At 43.7% G+C, this 17,439-nt stretch overlaps 1 protein-coding gene across 3 annotated transcripts in view; it reads left to right on the top strand.

Moving 5' to 3' along the window:
• The window catches only part of RTEL1 (regulator of telomere elongation helicase 1), a 45,373-nt gene extending 30,966 nt beyond the window's left edge, over positions 1-14,407 (top strand). Inside the window, exons 28-36 of one of the 3 annotated variants that reach the window (XM_071446846.1) lie at positions 34-129; positions 1,238-1,445; positions 2,590-2,727; positions 3,414-3,530; positions 5,222-5,464; positions 6,886-7,056; positions 7,884-8,069; positions 8,562-8,665; positions 13,008-14,407. In XM_071446846.1, the coding sequence (XP_071302947.1) occupies positions 34-129; positions 1,238-1,445; positions 2,590-2,727; positions 3,414-3,530; positions 5,222-5,464; positions 6,886-7,056; positions 7,884-8,069; positions 8,562-8,665; positions 13,008-13,082 (1,338 nt within the window). In that variant the 3' untranslated portion in view covers positions 13,083-14,407. The remainder of the gene's footprint in view (positions 1-33; positions 130-1,237; positions 1,446-2,589; positions 2,728-3,413; positions 3,531-5,221; positions 5,465-6,885; positions 7,057-7,883; positions 8,070-8,561; positions 8,666-13,007) is intronic. The other 2 variants (XM_071446847.1, XM_071446848.1) reach the window with 2 other exon arrangements.
• The last annotated feature ends 3,032 nt before the right edge of the window (positions 14,408-17,439 follow it).

Here is a 17,439-nt window from a genome sequence, read left to right on the forward strand (position 1 = left end):
TGTACCTTACTTACTTTCTTTTCATCTTCACAGGCACATCGTCTGTCCACACTTTCCCTTCAGTATGAGAAGAGATTAACAGATGAGCAGAAAGGAGGAAGGAAGAAAATAAAGCTAGTCAGCAATACAGTATGTGTTTCCCTGTGTCTGTGCCATCCCTTTGCTTTATAGATTGCTTTAATTTGAATTGGAAATTTCCAGGCAGACAGATAAGTGATGCTAGAACAAGTGTTTTTTCTCCAAATTGTAAATATTTATCTGTGCACATCTGAAAGCTATTTGTTGTGCTCTTTCCCAAATCCAGACATCCCAGACCAAATCAAGGTCCACGTAGGGTGGTAGGTGAAAAGAATTGTTTTCTGACACTGATTGCTTTGTGAACAATTTGACCGGGGTGGTGGGTGGTTTCACTCTTTTTGATAAAAATGGAATAGTTCAGTTGGCAGGGACCTACAATGATCAGCAAGTCCAGCTGCTCTGGTAGAGCCTCAAATGTTTGTACTGACCAGTTTGGGGGAAGGGATCACATATTACCCCCATGAGGTGGGTCATGGTTGTGCGTTAGCTCTGCAGCTGTGCATTAATGTTTTGTCCTGTCTCCAAACCCAGTTAACTCATTATGCAGCTCATTGCTTAAGTCACAATAAATTCAGGAGAATTCCCTGGGTGATGTGAGTGCCAGTAGTTGTCCAAGGTGCTGTCCTGACTGGATATTCCCTGTCTGACAATCTGCCAAGCACCTGGCAAACGAAACTGATCCCAAAGCCAATAATATCCGCGAGAAGATAGAAGGAAGAGAACAGGTTCATGCAAAAGGTTGTGTTTGGAGTTTGTTGCTATCTGATGTCATGATGAGTAAGCTCAGCCTCCAGCTTTGGCATAGATGTCATTTTGTTAACCCTTCTCCTAAGAATAGAATTGTGCAATGATACTTGGCTGCCTTCTCTAGGAATTTTTCTTGAAGTTTTCTGTTTTGGCAGTTGTCAAGATGAATTATGGGGGTGACTGCCACAACTGCACCCTGTTAGGTGGAAACATCCATGCTTTAGTGGAGAGAGTGGTGCTGCTTGCTGGGCCATTGGACTGGATGACTTTAGAGGACTTTTCCAACCACAGCTGTTCTGTGATTCCTTTCATTATCCTGTGTGCTGTTGGCATTGTAAACTAAATTGCTCCACCTAAAATTAACCCCTCATGTGCTGCTTTTGACTAATGAGGGGCGTTTCCTGCCTTGCAGCAGGAGCGCAGAGCGGAGCCGGCGGAGCCCAAGAAGGCGCGGGCCACGTTTTACATTGCCACAGTGAAGGACACCCTGAGCCAGCAGAACTATGAGCTCTTCTCCAAGGCTCTGCAGCAGTACAAGAAGACAGATGACTTCCACGCCATGCTGTCCCAGATGAGCTCCCTCTTTGTAGAGGATGAAAAAAAGCACGTCTTGCTGCGAGGTACTTTCAGAGTGTTTGTGCATCCCTGGTGTATTTGTAGATAATGACTTTCATCTTTTAAACAGGCTTGAGTACTTCAGAAATGTTTTAGATGTGAAGTACAACTCAATTAAGATGATTCATCGCTTTATATTCCCAGATAAAACAGAAGATTTTCATCAACCTGATCATCATGTGTTAGCTCATATCTTGACTTGAAGAAAATCATATTCTGTGGAAGTTTGTGTTATTTTAAGCCTTATCTAAAAGTACAGTGACTTATTCCTGGTACTTTGGAGATCAAGAGTGTGATTGTGTGAGTTGGAGAGATGCCTTCATAAGAGTTCTGTGCTAAAGCAGTAAATAGAATATAGAGAGAAATTTTCTGTTTAGATAATTGTGAGTATAAAACAAACGATCTGGGCAAACGTGGATACTTACTGCACTGGCAGGTTTTTCTATTGCCTTTTAACAACTGTACTGATAGGAACCAAATTCCCACCAAGATTTCTTCTAGTTTAACAGTAGTTTCTGTGTAATTTTCATAGTTATGCATTTATTTATAGTTTCAGGGAAATTCTAAGGTTAAAGAATGGGAAGCTCGGTCACTTGGTTTCCCAATTTCCTATGATCTACATAAGTAAGAAAATATTTGATCATCAAATCAAGGTCTAAATCTAGTTTTGAAAACTGTCAGGCACCTGAAACCTAAAGTTGTTTTAATGTTTAGGGTTCTGGTTGACCAGCATTTTGTGGGGAGTAAGTAACATGAGGTGTAAAGTTAACAGTTCATCAGTTATTTCAAGTATCAGCCTAGCAGTTACTTGGATCTCATGTTTTCTGAGGCACCTCAAGGGCTGTTTCACTGAGAGGTGAGTTACTTCATATTTACCTTGAAAAAATGAGGTTTTGCCTCCTGGTGATAATATTGCTCAACGTTTACACAATAGCTGACCTTTGTGTAATTTGTAAGTGTGCTTATTGTTTAAATATTAGATGAAAGCATTTAGATTTTAATTTATTTAGTTGCACCTTTTTATCTAACCTTGAAGTTCCGCTCTTGTAGCTTTCGGTAGCATTTATTGCCGGTTATGGATTGATTTTTTTTTTTCCTTTCTTTCTTCCCCCCCCCCCCCCCCCCCCCTTTCCCTCTCTCTGATGCAAGATTTTTACCAGTTTGTTCGACCCCAGCATAAAAAGCAGTTTGATGAAGCGTGCTGCAATCTGACTGGATTGGGCTGTGGCTACAAACCTGAGCACAGCCTCCCACGGGAGGAGAGGGAGATCCTGGCCAAGAGAATGGGTGAGAGCTTGGATCAGTTGTAGCATTTGAAGGACAAATGTCCTTGTTCACCCAGTCATAGAGCAGGATGTGAGATGTAGAAATGCAAGGAAGTTCAATTTAATCAATACTGAGCTAAGTTTCTGCTCTCCATGATCCTCTTGCCTTCCCTTGAGCTGTGCAGATGCCTGAGCATTGGTTACTGCAGAGTTGATAACGATGTCATTTTGTTTCAAAAGGGGATTTTACTGATCTGCTTAAATCATTTACTCTGGGGAATTAAATGACCTTGTGTGTGTCTTCTTTGCTGCCCACATAGTGCCAGCAGAATTGTGAATAGAGGATGATTGTGTCCTTACAAAATTTGTCAATCTATGAAATCCTGGAGCAGTAAAGTTCTGAAAAAGTGGGGTGGTAGCTCATCATCAGAGAAATAAATCTATGTGGAATCCCAGACTGGTTTGAGTTGAAAGGGAGTTTAAAACTCATCCAGTTCCACCCCCTGCCATGGGCAGGGACACCTTCCACTATCCCAGGTTGCTCCAAGCCCCATCCAGCCTGGCCTCGGACACTTCCAGGGATGGGGCAGCCACAGCTTCTGTGGGTTGCTCAGATGTTTTCAGCACAGGATGGCATACATTGAAATGCACCATTCCATGTTCATTCTTCCCTAAATTCACTGTTAATGGACTGGTTTTGTTTAACAGAAGAAAAACAGAGCCAGCAGAAAAGTACATTCTCTGAGGCCTCATGTGCTCAGCTGAACCCTAGGCTCCACCTGAACCAAGGAGGATCCCACTTGACAACAGGACTCAATAGTGCAGGTATCCTCCCATGTTTAATAAAAACCAGTCTATTGTGTTTTATTTCATCACTGACTGGAAGTTCTCCTGGGGCAAACCAGTGTTCTTAATGCTTGCCTAGCACAGTGGCTCCCCCTCTGTAGGTGGGAAGGGTGATAATTCAGAATTTTCAGTAAGGATTGTGCAAGACAAAACACAATAGTGAATAAAATAAATCAAGTTGCATGTGAAAGAAACCAGCTGAATCCAGACACTTGTACTAGAGGCTGAGCTGGGAAAAGTGGAGGTTGAGCACAGGTCTGCTGGGCTTCCTGTTTGTCCAGGGTCCATGAAAGGGAGCCATTTAAGGAGTGTGAGTTAAGATTACATCAGTATGAATTCAGGTATGTAGAAACTGTTTCATTTTGTTCTTGGTGTAATGTGTACACTCCCTCTATGGACAGCCTGGCTTTTTCTGCAGAAACAGAGAGTACTAAGTGTAATCTCTGTGTGCATCCCTCTAATCTCACTCTATCCAGTATTTACCTTCAAGCTCATGGGCTCATTTATTTAATTATGGGTTTTCCTGAGAACAGCTGGGAATTTTTTGTGTTTCTCACAAGGAAATGAGTAGGATCATTGGACAGCTTAGAAGTCTTTCTTTAGAGGACAAAGAATAGTCAAATGCTAATCCTTTATTTAAAAAAACAAGCCAGTTTCCTGGAAGGCTTTAAATACTTCTAATGCGTAAAGCTATACCATTTCTTTTTATTTGTTTTTCAATTTTCTTTTCTATTTTGAGGATATTTGAATAAAGCAGAATCTTTAGTAATTATCTTGTCCTGAAATCATTAGAATGGTTTCACAGAAACTTGTTTCCACAAAAAGTAACTGAGAAAATAATAGGAGTAAATGGATGTGTTATTTCTATGCCTCCTTGAGAAGAGAATGCCTCTGTGGAAATATAAGAAAGCTCTAGGATATGCAATAAATACTGCTTATAAAGTGCATACCCCATTTTTTCACTTCCACCAAATTGAATGAAGCCTGTGTTTTGAAACCTACTTATCTTTATTATCCAATAAAGGACTTTTAAAGATCCAGATACCAAGCTATATGGGAGGTTAATTTAAATAAATTTCTTATCATATCCCTCATCCATATTTGCATGCCTGTGATATGCAAACCAGAACATTTTTCTCTAAAACATAGCAGAAATCAGAGAATAATATTGTAAATAAAATTCACTTGGCATTTAGCAGAATGTTCCAAGCTGCTTCTATCTTTTGCAGACTTCCTGCATGACTCTTGTGCTCTCTTGAGTGCTGTTTCAGGTCAGATAGTATTTTTCAACATCATTTTCCTGTTAGGAAACACACACCCCATCCCTTGTCTGCTCTTATTATTAAGGGGTGAGAAATCTGAACTTTAAAGTTACCTATTTCAGGCCAGCAGAGTTGATTTACCCATCTGTTTACCCTCATTCCCTCGTGACCTTCTGACACATTTCTCCATTTGAAACTATCAAGGAGCTCCAGAAGATGCTAAAAGTGATCCCCAGAATAAATTTGCTCTGCTGCCATTTCCAGAAGCAGGTCTGGCCATGCTGGGCAGGTGGGGTTGGCTTCACCACTTTGAAATAGTTCAGGAATTCCCTCCAAATGTGAGAAGTGGATATAATGGAGTGACCTGTTTGTTCCTCAAGCCCTGCTCACGCGTTCTTTGCCTCCCAGGGCAGAATGCCAGTGCAGCTCCAAGGAAAGAGGCTGAAAAGGCTCCAGGCTCCAGGAGAGAGCATCACCAGGCCCTCAGGACTGCCTATCTCAGTGATGTGCAGAGGGCTTTGGATAAAAGCAGCTACAGCCAGTTCTATGAGGCTCTGCTGGCTTACAAGAAGACGGATAATTACGATGCCATGGTGTCGGTGATAGCAGCCCTCACCACCGAGAGGCCACAGGACTTTCATCTCCTACAAAGTAAGGGTTTTTTTAAAAATCATTCTTATTTATTTGAAAGGAAAGTGTGGGTGCTGTGGTCTCATGTGAGGTCTCACCTTTTGGTTTAGCTACCCAGATCAGCAGAGCAGCTGGAACAGTGGGTTCAGTGAATGCCATTCAGAGAGCAAAACATGTCAAGGTTCTGAAACGTTATCTCTGTCTGCTCAGGTAGAAATTGTCCATTAAAAACATTACACAACATCTCAGTAATTCCAGTCCTAACCTTTGTCCCACCTGTTTTTTCTCCTCAATTACTACAATTGCTGTTTAGAAAGGGCAGTGCTGACTATTGAACTGACCCAATTTTATTCCCATGGCCAGTGATTGCTGTACAGGTGCTAAGTTCTTAGATCACTTCCAGGTTTCAGGATAAGGTTTTTGATTTACTATTCTTCTACAGAGCTTCAGCTGAAAATATTTCTGGAGCTGTGATATAATTTATTTTGTTGGAAGTGGTTTGTTTTGTTTTATTTTTCTTTCATGGGTTTAGTGATGGAAGAGTTTAGGGAGCTACAGGTTTTTCAAATTTGAAATTGGACTTAATTGTTTGAAAGAAGAAGAGGCATTATATGCTGATCCTGACTGCCTGAATGGTGATATTTTGTGTGATGTGACACCTCAGTTCCACCTTCTCCCACCTCTCTGAGGTGACTCTTCACTGGAAATGATGCATTCGTTTTATCCTGGGAAATGCTGATGCAATTTTGTTTGTTGTCTTTAGCAGATAACAATAAATATTCCACTGGCCTTGAATAGGTACCATAGTCTGCAAGTTGTGAGAGAATACCCTTATCCTGGTGTGTTAAGTAATTGTTAAGTTAGATTAGTCCTGGCAAAGTGGAGAGTGGGAGAAAATGAGCTGTGTGAGTCATAACCTCCCCCTGAGCACTCTTTCACAGTCACTGTCTCTGCTGAGCAAATGTTTTGACCTCAGAAGACCTTGTGGTGGAATTGTCTGTGCTTGGCAGTAAGTCATAATCGGGGTTTTTTAGAATTTCTGTACGTGTGTTGTGAATCCTTGTCAACCAAACAGTAACAAGAAATTTCCTTCCTGAGGGTCTCTGGATATTGTGTTCTTAGATCACTTCTCAGGTGAAGTGCTGGGGTGGGTGTTTATTCTGAGCTGTAGAGAGTGGAAGAATTTCAATACAAATTGGGATTATTTTCAATACTAAATACTCATCTGCCTTCTGGCAAGGAAAACCCCGTAATTATAAAAATCACAAAAGCATCAAGTGTTTCACCAAGCTGAATATACTCTGAGGAATCTGACTGATATTATTCAGCTTCCAAAGAATTTCTCCCCTCCAAAGCAACGAGTTTTCCATGGTCAGGCACTGATTTTCTTATGCATTTGACTGTATTTTCCTATGCACTTGACTGCATTTTCTTTTGGCCAGGGTTTTACATGTTTGTGCGCCCTCACCACAAAGAGCAGTTCAGAGAGCTGTGCAAGGGTTTGACTGGAATGGTCTGTGGTGATGGAGAGAAGCAACTGCACCAGCTGGAGCAAAGTGAAGGGAAACCCCAGAGCGTGGAGAGCTGCACAAGAGGAATCAGCCACATACAAGGTAGGGAATGAACAGTTGTCACAAGTTTAGAATCTCACTTATTATTATGATGGGTAGGGCTCAACAGCCTCACAGTCACAGAATCACAGGCTGGCTTGAGTTGGAAGAGACCTTAAACCTCATCCAGTTCCACCCCCTGCCATGGGCAGGGACACCTTACATAGACCAGGTTGCTCTGAGCCCTGTCCAACCTGGCCTTGAACATTTCCAGGAATGGAGCAGCCACAGCTTCTTTGGGCACTCTGTGCCAAGGCCTCACCACCCTCACAGGGAAGAATTTCCCCCTAATCTCTAATCTAAACCTTCTCTCCTTTAGTTTAAGGCCATTTGCCCTTGTCCTATCACTCCCCACCCCTGTGAAAAGTCCCTCTCCTGGGCTAGGGCCTCCTGCCTGAGGCCTGTCAAGGAGAATCATTGGTTATCTCTACTTTGGGTTAAAAAAAACACACTCAAACAGGAGTAAGATAAAAGGTAACATGAGATGGAGAAGTGCAAGGAAATAAGAAAGAAATTAGTTATAGTTCTGCCATGTTTAAACTGTGAAGTGTGTTAAGGGTGATGGCAGAATTTTTATGTCTAAGTGGGATGGGAGCAGGAGTGGATCAAGGCCCATTCTGTAGGAAGAAATGCCATGGAACTATTTCAATATAAAGGGTCTCTTTCATCAGTATTGAATGTATTAGTATCTATCAAAAACATCTGTTGCCAAGCACTATGGCATAAAAACCCAGTTCTTTTTTCTTCTTATACAATGACAACTGTATGAATTTACTGCTGACTTTGTTTTGTATGATAGGTTCATACTGGTTTTCTCTTTTTCTCCTCAGATGCAGCCATTTCTAAGAGTGGGGCACCAGAAAAAATTCAGAGTAAGATTTCCTCCTTCTGCTTCAGCCAGAAAAGTGAACTTGAGTTGCCAAAGACTGAAGTGTCCAAAGAAACCAATAATGTGAGAGCACCCACAGACTCTGGAGTTGTGCCCATCTTTCCCCTAGAGATGGAACCAGAGTGTGGTAGGTACAGGAGAGAGTTGGGATGTAATTTTCTGGTTCTTGGGAATAAAGATAAATTACAGAAATGAAACTGATGGTGTATGAAACCACTGATTCCTGCCTGTGTTTGCTCAGGTGCAGTGTGATTGATGTGGTTTGCTGAGGAGAATCTGTACTTTCTGTGCATTGCATGTGCTCTCAAAGTTCTCCATTGTCTTCATCACAATGCTTTAGTAGTTTCCTGAGAACTTTAGGGATTTTTTTCTCGACAACTTCCTTGTAAAGGAAGGATGTAACCCGAGTTCCTACTGGGACCTGAAGCATCAAGAGACTGTGAGGTCACTTGAAAGAAATAATGTGGCTGGGCACTGTTGAGGTAGTTCATTACACTCATGGTCATTGTTTTCTGGACTGCACTGGAAGTGTGGATACATGAGAATTTCGCAGGTGATTACAGGAATTTAGTCATTTCCTCCCTCTTTTTCTCTCTCCTCACCCTCCCCTCTGTTCTAGGAAGATTCCACTGCTCTAACTGCAAATCTGAGGATGATGTGCCTTTTAAATGCCCATTTTGTGACCTCACTTGCTGCAAAACGTGCTGGAAGCAGTTCTTAAAGGTTTTCCTTTTTATTGGTTTGGTTTATCCAAAACTGCTGGGGAATTTTGTGCTTTTCAGGAGAATGATGTGAACAAACCTGGAATCAGAATTCTTCTGTTTCCAGGAAGAACACCCAAATGCCAATGGAAGATTTACCACTTGATCCATTGTTTCCCATGGTTTGCAATATGATTGGAGGCAGATCTCTGCCCTAAGTTGGGGATTTTACACTTTGGCATCTTTCCGAGCTGCCTCCACATGTTTTCTGGTCTAAAACTACAAAGGCAATAAGCTGTGGAGTCAATTTTAAAAACACTGCTGTTTTTTTAATATTTTAATGTTTAGTTTAAATTTTTTTTCTTTCTCAGTTTCATAATTTTCCCCATCAAAATCCTGCTGTAAAGCTCTGCTATGAGAACGGGGCAAACAAGGAACAGGCTCCCCAGGAAAGTGATTGAGTCACCATTCTTGGAGAGATTTATGATGTGTAGATGTGGTACTTAGTGGCATAGTTAAGAGATAAACTCAGCAGTGCTGGGTCAACCATTGGACTCTGTCACCTTTTAGGTCTTTCCCAACCAAACAATTCTGTGAATCTGTAATTCTGAATTCCTGCTCAAAGATCTCCAGTCTCTTGGTTTTCCCAGCTGAGTAAATTGAAATTCTTTAGGTAAGATATAGCTGGTCCCAGGGTGCCTGGGTTTGGGAGCATCTTACCAGCATTTGATTCAGCAGCCAGATGTTAAAAGACTTTCAAAACCAGAATAATGCAAGAGTTCAGGGGTTTCTAAACATTCATATGTGATGAGAAAGCTGCTGATCAGTGGAGCTCAGGAATATCCAAAAACAGTGCAGAAGGAAAAGAAACTTCTTCAGCTTGTCAATCTATAAGCAAGTACAAAATATTCTGTTACTCCAAGTTCCAGAGAAAGATATTTTCCTCGGGAAGACATTGAATTGTAAGGTGAGCATAGAAAACATTGGACTGACATCCAAATAAAATATAGCAGCCAAGAGAGAGTTGGTCCAAGAGGAATATAAAATAAGCACAAGATCAGGGTGGTTTGGGTTGGAAGGGACATTAAAGCTCATCTCATTCCAACCCCCTGCAATGAGCAGGGACCCTGTCACTATCCCAGGTTGGCCAAAGCCCCCTCCAGCCTGGCCTTGGACACTTCCAGGGATGGGGCAGCCACAGCTTCTGTGGGCACCCTGTGCCAGGGCCTCAGCACCCTCACAGGGAAGAATTTCTTCCCAATATCCCCTCTAACCCTGCTCTCTTTTAAGGCTTCTCCCCCTTGTCCTGTCACTCCGGGTCCTTGTCCAAAGCCCCTCCTGAGGAGGGGACACAGGGAGGGGCTGAGCTCTTCTCCCTGGGATTTAATGTCAGGATTCATGGGAGCTGTCCAAAGCTTTTATCAGTGAGGTTCAGACTGGATATCAGGAGACATTTCAATACCAAGGTTGGTCAAACACTGGAAGAGGCTTCCTAGAGAGGCCTCAATGCTCTTTAACATTACAGTGCCATAACTTCTGTACAACCCTTAAAGAGGTCAGGCACTTGGATTATAGGATCACTGTAGGTCAACAACTGGAAGTGTTCTTTCTCTTCTATTTAGATATCCCATGCATCCCATTTCCATGTTTGAGGAAATGAGTCATGGGTCATTTGCTAATAATTATTTCCATATTTTCTACTTACTGAATAATCTTATTATTAATTATTTTGATATTTGACACTTACCTGATTAATCTTACTTACAGACACACCTGTAGTGATTAATGTTCTCAGTGTACCAGGAGTGTTAAGTGGATCATGATGTGATTCAGGTGCTGTTTGGTTAATGAAAAATCAAATACAGTCATAGAATAATTTATGTTGGAAGAGACCTTAAAGACCATCAACCCAGCACCACCAGTGTGTTCACCTTAAACCACGTCCTGAGGTGCCATAGCCACATGTTTTTTGAACACTCCAGGGATGGTGATTCCACCACTTCCCTGGGCAGCCTGTTCCAGTGCTTTACTTCCCTTTCCATGGGGAAATTCCTCCTGTTGTCCAAACCTCCCTTCTCCCCTTGTAGTTTAGGATGTGACTTGTGCTGAAGCAGAGATGCTTCTCCAGTGATGAGGCAGAGCTGTGCTGGTCATGCAGCTGAGAGGGAAACGTGGGATTGCAAACAGGAAGATGATCCTGTGTTTCTCTGAAAGCAATCCCAGGGAGCCATGTCCCACCACATCCATCCCCACTCATGCCCAGCGAGGTTGGACACTCAACCCCATCCATGTGTTTGGGACAGGGATACCTTTACCAGCAGGAAATGAGCAACCATGTCCCAGCTCTTAACTCTTATCAGATAGGACTGGGCTTTGTCACTCTGACAGGGCTGCATTTAGAACTCCTGTTTTTCTTTCCTAATAACTTACTCACTGTTTTTTCAGCTCAAAAGCCCTTTGGTGCATATTGTCCCACCAAGGAAGTGACTCAGAGCATCATTCACAACACAGGGTTTGCAAATTGTCATCTTGTCCAATCTGTTATTTTAGCAAAACACTGGTGGGGAGAGGTGGTGAATAATTTTGGAAGCTTTTAGAAGCTTTTGGAGGAGCAGAGCAGATGGAATTCCCTGCAGCCAGAGGGGGATTAGGGGGATTAGTGCTGGAGCATGTTGGGTGATTCAGTGTGTTAAGGGGAAGCCGTGCAGAGACTGGACCAGGATATGCTTGTGTGGTTTTCCCCTCCAGAGGTTCTGTTGCTGCTTCCAGGTGTTTAAATGCATTTATTCATGCAGGTCTTCCAAGAAGACTGAGTTATTTTCATTTGGACTATCTGTAATATGGGGAAATAATAAAAGATTTCACAATTAAATGTTACACTTAAAATTGCCTTTGGTAAAGCACTGGCTGTTGGGAGATAAAGTGACCTTTCCTCTCCCCTTCAATTTTTGATATTTCAGTTCATGTCACCAGAGCCAAAATCCTACTGCCTGAGCCTGCTCTGCAGTCTGCACCTTTTCTTGCAATGGCTCCCCACTGCCAGAGGTTAGATGGGATATTGGCAAGAAATTCTTCCCTGTGAGGTCCTGGCACAGGGTGCCCAGAGCAGCTGTGGCTGCCCCATCCCTGCAAGTGTCCAAAGCCAGGCTGGACAGGGTTTGGCATCCAACCTGGTAGAGTAGAACGTGTCCCTGCCCATGGCAGGGCTTTGGAACTGGATGAGCTTTAATGTCCCTTCCAACCCAAACCACTCTGTGATTCTAATGAGGAACTTCCACACTTCAGGGAAGGCTGTGCAGTGCCACTGATATAGCTGACCATCTTTTTAGGCCTCCTGAGCGGCCTAAAAAATCTTCTCCCAAAACATTTTTTTTAAAAAGAAAACCAATTTGCTATCTCCCTTTTGAAATAAACAGACCAGTTCAGTTTTACCAGTAATTTGCAAGCTATGAGAAGAACAGTTTGGATTCATCTGCAAGTCAAATTACTTTAAAATTGATGATTAGTGAAGAAGCAAACTGAAACCTGAGTGGAGAAATGATGCCTCATGCATCTTCATGTCTCATGCTGCTAATGAGAAAGGTGTGGGGTGCTATGAAGAAATAGATTTACTTGGTTCCCCTACAAAACTCTTTGCAATGACCATGTGTGTCATCCATGTCCAGGTACGTCAAGGAGACATTTCCTTGTCCTCTGTGCAAGAGGAAGCAGGAATTCAGGGAACTCAGGCAGTTGACAGGATTTTACCTACAGGTGCAGCTGTACTTCACAAGAGCTCTTGCAGCTCCACATTTCCTCGTTCCTGTATTTCAGTCCCCCAGATGTGTCATAGCTGGGACTTGTGCTGTAAATTCTGGTGCCACTTTGCATGGTGCCACAAAGCCTCCTCTCCTGTTTATTACTACCAAGGAAATAATTGACTGTGTGGTAACAGGAAGATTGCAAACAGCAGATACCATCTCAGGGACTGACTGGTGGCTGCTGTGGCTTGTAGTTCATGTTGGCCAAAAATGTGGTAGAGATACTTAATATCAGAGTGGTTGGGGTTGGAAGAGACATTGAAGCTGATCTGCCAGGGGCAGGGACACCTTCCTTTAGACCAGGCTGCCCCAAGCCCCATCCAACCTGGCCCTGAACACTTCCAGGGCTGGGGCAGCCACAGATCCTCTGGGAAAGCTGTGCCAGGGCCTCTCAGCACCCTCTGAGTACAAATTTCTTCCTAAAATTCAATCTAATGCTTCCCTGTTTTGGTTTAAAACCATTGCCCCTTATCACTATTTGCCCACATCAACACTCCCCCCATTTGTGGCATTTCCTCCCCAATAAATACATTTCCTGTGTGTTTTGTCTGTTGGTTTCTACAGGTGGTGAAGAAGTGCCCCAAGTGCCGCAGTAACGTGAAGAGGCAGCGATTAACCCAAGTTTTCTTCTGGTCCTGATGGCACCCCCAGAAAGGGCAGGAAGCCCTTGGTGGAGCAGAAGGCAGTGGCTGTGCTCTGGCTCTTGCTGAGTAGGAGCAGGATGGAGGCTCCCTTAAATCCCTGTGATCCTTGGCTCTGGATTATGAGCTGAGCATTTTCCAACAAAGGTGGTCAGTTCTGAAAGGTCTCGCTGCAGGAGACAAAGCAGAATTATTATTGTCCTCTGTTAGAACTAAGAAAGTTAATTTTTTACTTATTTTATCCCCTGAATTCTCCTGTGGCCACTCTTAGGCTGAAATTTTATGTCCTGGAGGCTGCTGTCATTCTATGGCCCCTTCAGGTAATACCAGATCATGGAAAAACCCCAGGAATGCTCCTACAATGGAACTGAGCTGGCTGAGGATGCCAGACTACCCCTGCCTACCCCACTGGTGTTCCTGGAAGAGGTGATTCACATTCACTCTCTTTGGCAGCAGCCATTGTCTCCAATAGCAGAAGATACTGAAAGGATCATTTTTCACAGACAAATTCCACTGGTGGATGCTGAGCAGAAGCTCCTTCTCACCTGTTGTGCATCCCAAAGCCTTGATTCCATCATCCATGGTGGGATTTTTTGGAATATGCTTCTAAGGAGGCTTTATTCTTCACTCAGTGCTGGTATTTCCATGTGCCTGTGTTACCTGATTTGCTTTCCAAAAAGAAGGATGTCAATGTTTTAAAACTTTTAAATTAATCAGGTTAGATGGGTTAAAAAAAATTCTTTAATATTTCCACTCTCTGTGAGTAGTGGATATAAGTGGTTAACCTAAGAAATTGTATCAATTTTAAATCTTCTGTAGCTGCTGTTAATTAGACTGTAAAAAATAATATAAAACCATTTTGTCTAAATTTGATTTGGTTAGATTAAAAAAACAGGAATTAAAAAAAAAAAAAACCAAAACCACCAGCTATAAAAACATTGGCTATTGAGTTCCTAATGGCCCTGGTAGGAGCAAGTGGAAAGGTTGTACTCTGTAGGTAGTTTTCATATCAATGGAATTTGGAAAATTTTATGTTAATAAAATGTTATTCTTAATAAAATTGAAAAGTGAGCTTCATTTTAACAAAGTTTCCAATTTCTCCTGGTTATATAATTCAAACCCAGTGTCTCTTCAAATCTCAGAGTTGCTGGCATGAAATGGAAACTTCTGTACTTCATTGACAATTAACAAAGGCTTTGGCAGGAATTGAGGTAGCTCTGGGCTATCATATTCTGTCTTGTTTAACTTTGTGGATGAATATTACCTTCTAGTCATGTATCTCTTCAGTGCAGCAAAGCAGGAATAAATAATGCAGATAAACTCCGGCATGTCTCAAATATAAGCGGGGGAAATGACAGAAAAGTGTTATATAAATACGGGTGTGCTGTAGAAAGGAACAGAAGAATATTTGGAGTGAGGCTGGGGGCAGTGAGCAGTAAAATGTCATTTTTTGGTGGGTAGCTCAGTGCCTGCTCTGCTGGGCAGGTCTGTCCCAGGAAGCTGCAGCTGACTGCTCGTGCCGCTGGAGGGAAGCCACAGCACAGCCCTGAGCGCGCTCGGGGGCGGCCGCACCGCGGCTCGGGCCGGCTTTGCCGATGGGAATTGTCTGCCGTGAGCTGCAGAAACGCCGCCAGACCCAGCAAGACAGAAGGAAATACTTGAGAAGCGTTGTGGGGGTTGAATCACCCCACACGCTTGGAAAGGGGTGGCAGGGACAAATACGATGATGCTGCTTTTCCCCCCTAAAGTAGTTTTAAAGCTGTGCCTTTTCCTGGAGTTGTTTTGGTCTGAAGACTGTTCCATCCTGGGGATGCTCTGTTCTGAGACAGGGCAGAGGAACAATGCTGAGAATATCTCAGAGTCTTCAAAAGATTCACAGAATGGTTGGGGTTGGAAGGGAGCTCTGGGGATCACCCACTGCAACCCCCCTGCCAAGGAAGGGTCACCTGGAGCAGGAGACAAGGGAATGCATCCAGGTGGGTTTGGAATGTCCAGAGAAGACTCCACACACCCTCCCTGGGCAGCTGTTCCTGTGTTCTGCCACCTCCATGGGAAGCTCTTCTCCATGTTGAGGTGAAAGTTCTTGAGTTTTAGTTTATGGCTGTTGCTCCTTGTCCTGTTGCTGAGCACCATAAAAGGAGTCTGGCACCCTTTGGAGATATTTATGTGCATTGATGAGATCCCCTCTGAGCCTTCTCCAGGCTCAGCTGTGTCTCCTCATCAGAGATGCTCCAGGCCCTCCATCATCTCTGTGGCCTCTGCTGGATCCTCTCCAGCTCCTTGTCTTTCTTACACAGAGGGGAAAACTTGCTGAGGGTTTTTCTCTCCTTTCATCCAGGACATTCCATTCCTTTGACCAGGGAACTCCATTTCTTCATCTCTCACTCTTCAGCAGAGGGGTTGCCTTGCTCAAGAGGTTTGCAGTCGCTGCCCTTCACCAGCTGAACCCTCCAGACAAGCTCTGAAACACACCCGTGTCCCACCAGCCAATCTGCCAGGGCACATGGCTTTGGTTTGCATGGGTTTGGGTTGGTGCTGATTCCTGGTGCACTGGGAATTGCTCTGCAGTGGATCTGGGAATCAGTCCCTGCTGTTGGTGGCTGGGGCAGGACAGATGGATGCTAACAAGTCCTGGAGATGGGAGAACTGGATGAGCTTTGGGTCCCTCTCAACCCAAACCCTGCTGTGATCCCATGAGACCTTGAAGAAGAGGGTCCCCAGCAGTCAGGACTGTTCTGTCATCTAGAAACTTGTTGAATTTACAGGAAGGAAAGGCAGGGCCAGTTAATTAATTATAAAGAACAGAAACTGAGAAAACTGTTTCAGAAAAATCTGTATTGCTTTAGGTGCTTATCGGAATTTATGCAAATTATTTCATGATTGGGGGGACAAAAACCTATCCTGGACACTCCTTGCAAATGACACATAGCTTACAGATCATGAAGGAAGTAGATACTAATTTTTTGATTGCCCTCGCCTTGCAGTGCTATGACTAGACCTGGATCATTGTAGTGTGTCATTGAACAAACCTTTCCTGCTGGTTTTTTCTCCCGCCAAAAAACTGAAAGGACTCACAAAAGAGATCAAAATCAGCAAAGCAAAATGCTTCATCAGGAAAGAGATGAGCCCTGTCTCTGGCTGGCAAAGTGGTTACTGATGGGGCAAGGGATTTCTTTGCTTAACAGAATTTTCTCTGAGTATAAGAAGAAACTTTACTTTGCAAGAGGATTTTCAGAAGGTGGTGCTGCTGGACACCCTGGAGTGTGAAACAATGCCCTCCATGGAGAAGTGAAGGCAGAGCCATGGCAATGGGATGCTGAATTCCATTTCTGTGCTACCTCCACTGGTCAGAGTCAGTAGTGAGTTGTGTTGCTGCTTTCTGGTATCAGGCAGTGACCCATAAACCCATTCTGGAAGGTTTGTTGGACCAACAGAAGAACAGACAGAAAAAGATTAATCAAAGGTCATTGCTCCACCCAGATTGTTGGAGTCTGGGGGAGTTGTCTGGGGAAGCCCTTCCTGTCCCATTAACGTGGTGTTTTGCTCTCCAGCAGCATCCATCTGACGCATTTTTGTCGTTATCAAATTTACAACAAAAATAATTGTTGATGAGGCAGTGCAGTGCAGGGAGGAGCTCAGAGTTTCCCAGTGCATTGTGTCCATCCCAGCAGGGGCATGGCTGGGACACAGGCACTGCCACCAGGTGCCATTCAGGATGTAACCACCTGCTATTGTTTCATACACCTTGTGAGCTCCATGTGCAATCCACAGAAAACTGAAATTGTGTTTCTGCCTGTGGAGGAGGAAACGCTCTGCGGCTCCTGGGTGGTCAAGCCCCAGGCAGAGGGATCCCACTGAAACTCCCCAGCTGGGTGAGCCCAGAGCAGGGCTTTCTATTGGATCCAGTCCAGTGGTGAGTTTCACCCAAAAAAACATCAAGGGGCTGTGCCTCGGTGCAGGGGCAGGGCTGGGAGATGAGCTGATTAATTACTGAGCTGCTGCACACTGACAAAGCGAAACCCCGGCAGTCCTTGGCTCAGGGATTATGTCAAAATGAGTTACAAATCATCAGGATTACTTTGGACAGCTACAGGGGATCCAGATAAACAAGCAGTAAAACAAAAAACCACTTTAGAGTGGCCTGTGTAAATCAGCCCATCGTCTGTTCTGTGTAAAGTGCAAATAAACACAACCCAGACCCTGCTGCTGGACTGTAGCACTGACCCCCCCTTGGCTCCTGCTGGAGTCAGGATTTTCTTTAACCAAGGTGGGTAGAAACCGACATTACTGGATGGAGCTTTGGATTTTTTCTGACCATTGGTGTTTCCTTCTCTTTCTGGGTAGTGGAGACCTGG

This window comes from Agelaius tricolor, unplaced genomic scaffold (genome assembly GCF_023055355.1).
Source record: "Agelaius tricolor isolate 1412-34295 unplaced genomic scaffold, bAgeTri1.0.p SCAF_23, whole genome shotgun sequence".
Taxonomy (NCBI): Eukaryota; Metazoa; Chordata; class Aves; order Passeriformes; family Icteridae; genus Agelaius; species Agelaius tricolor.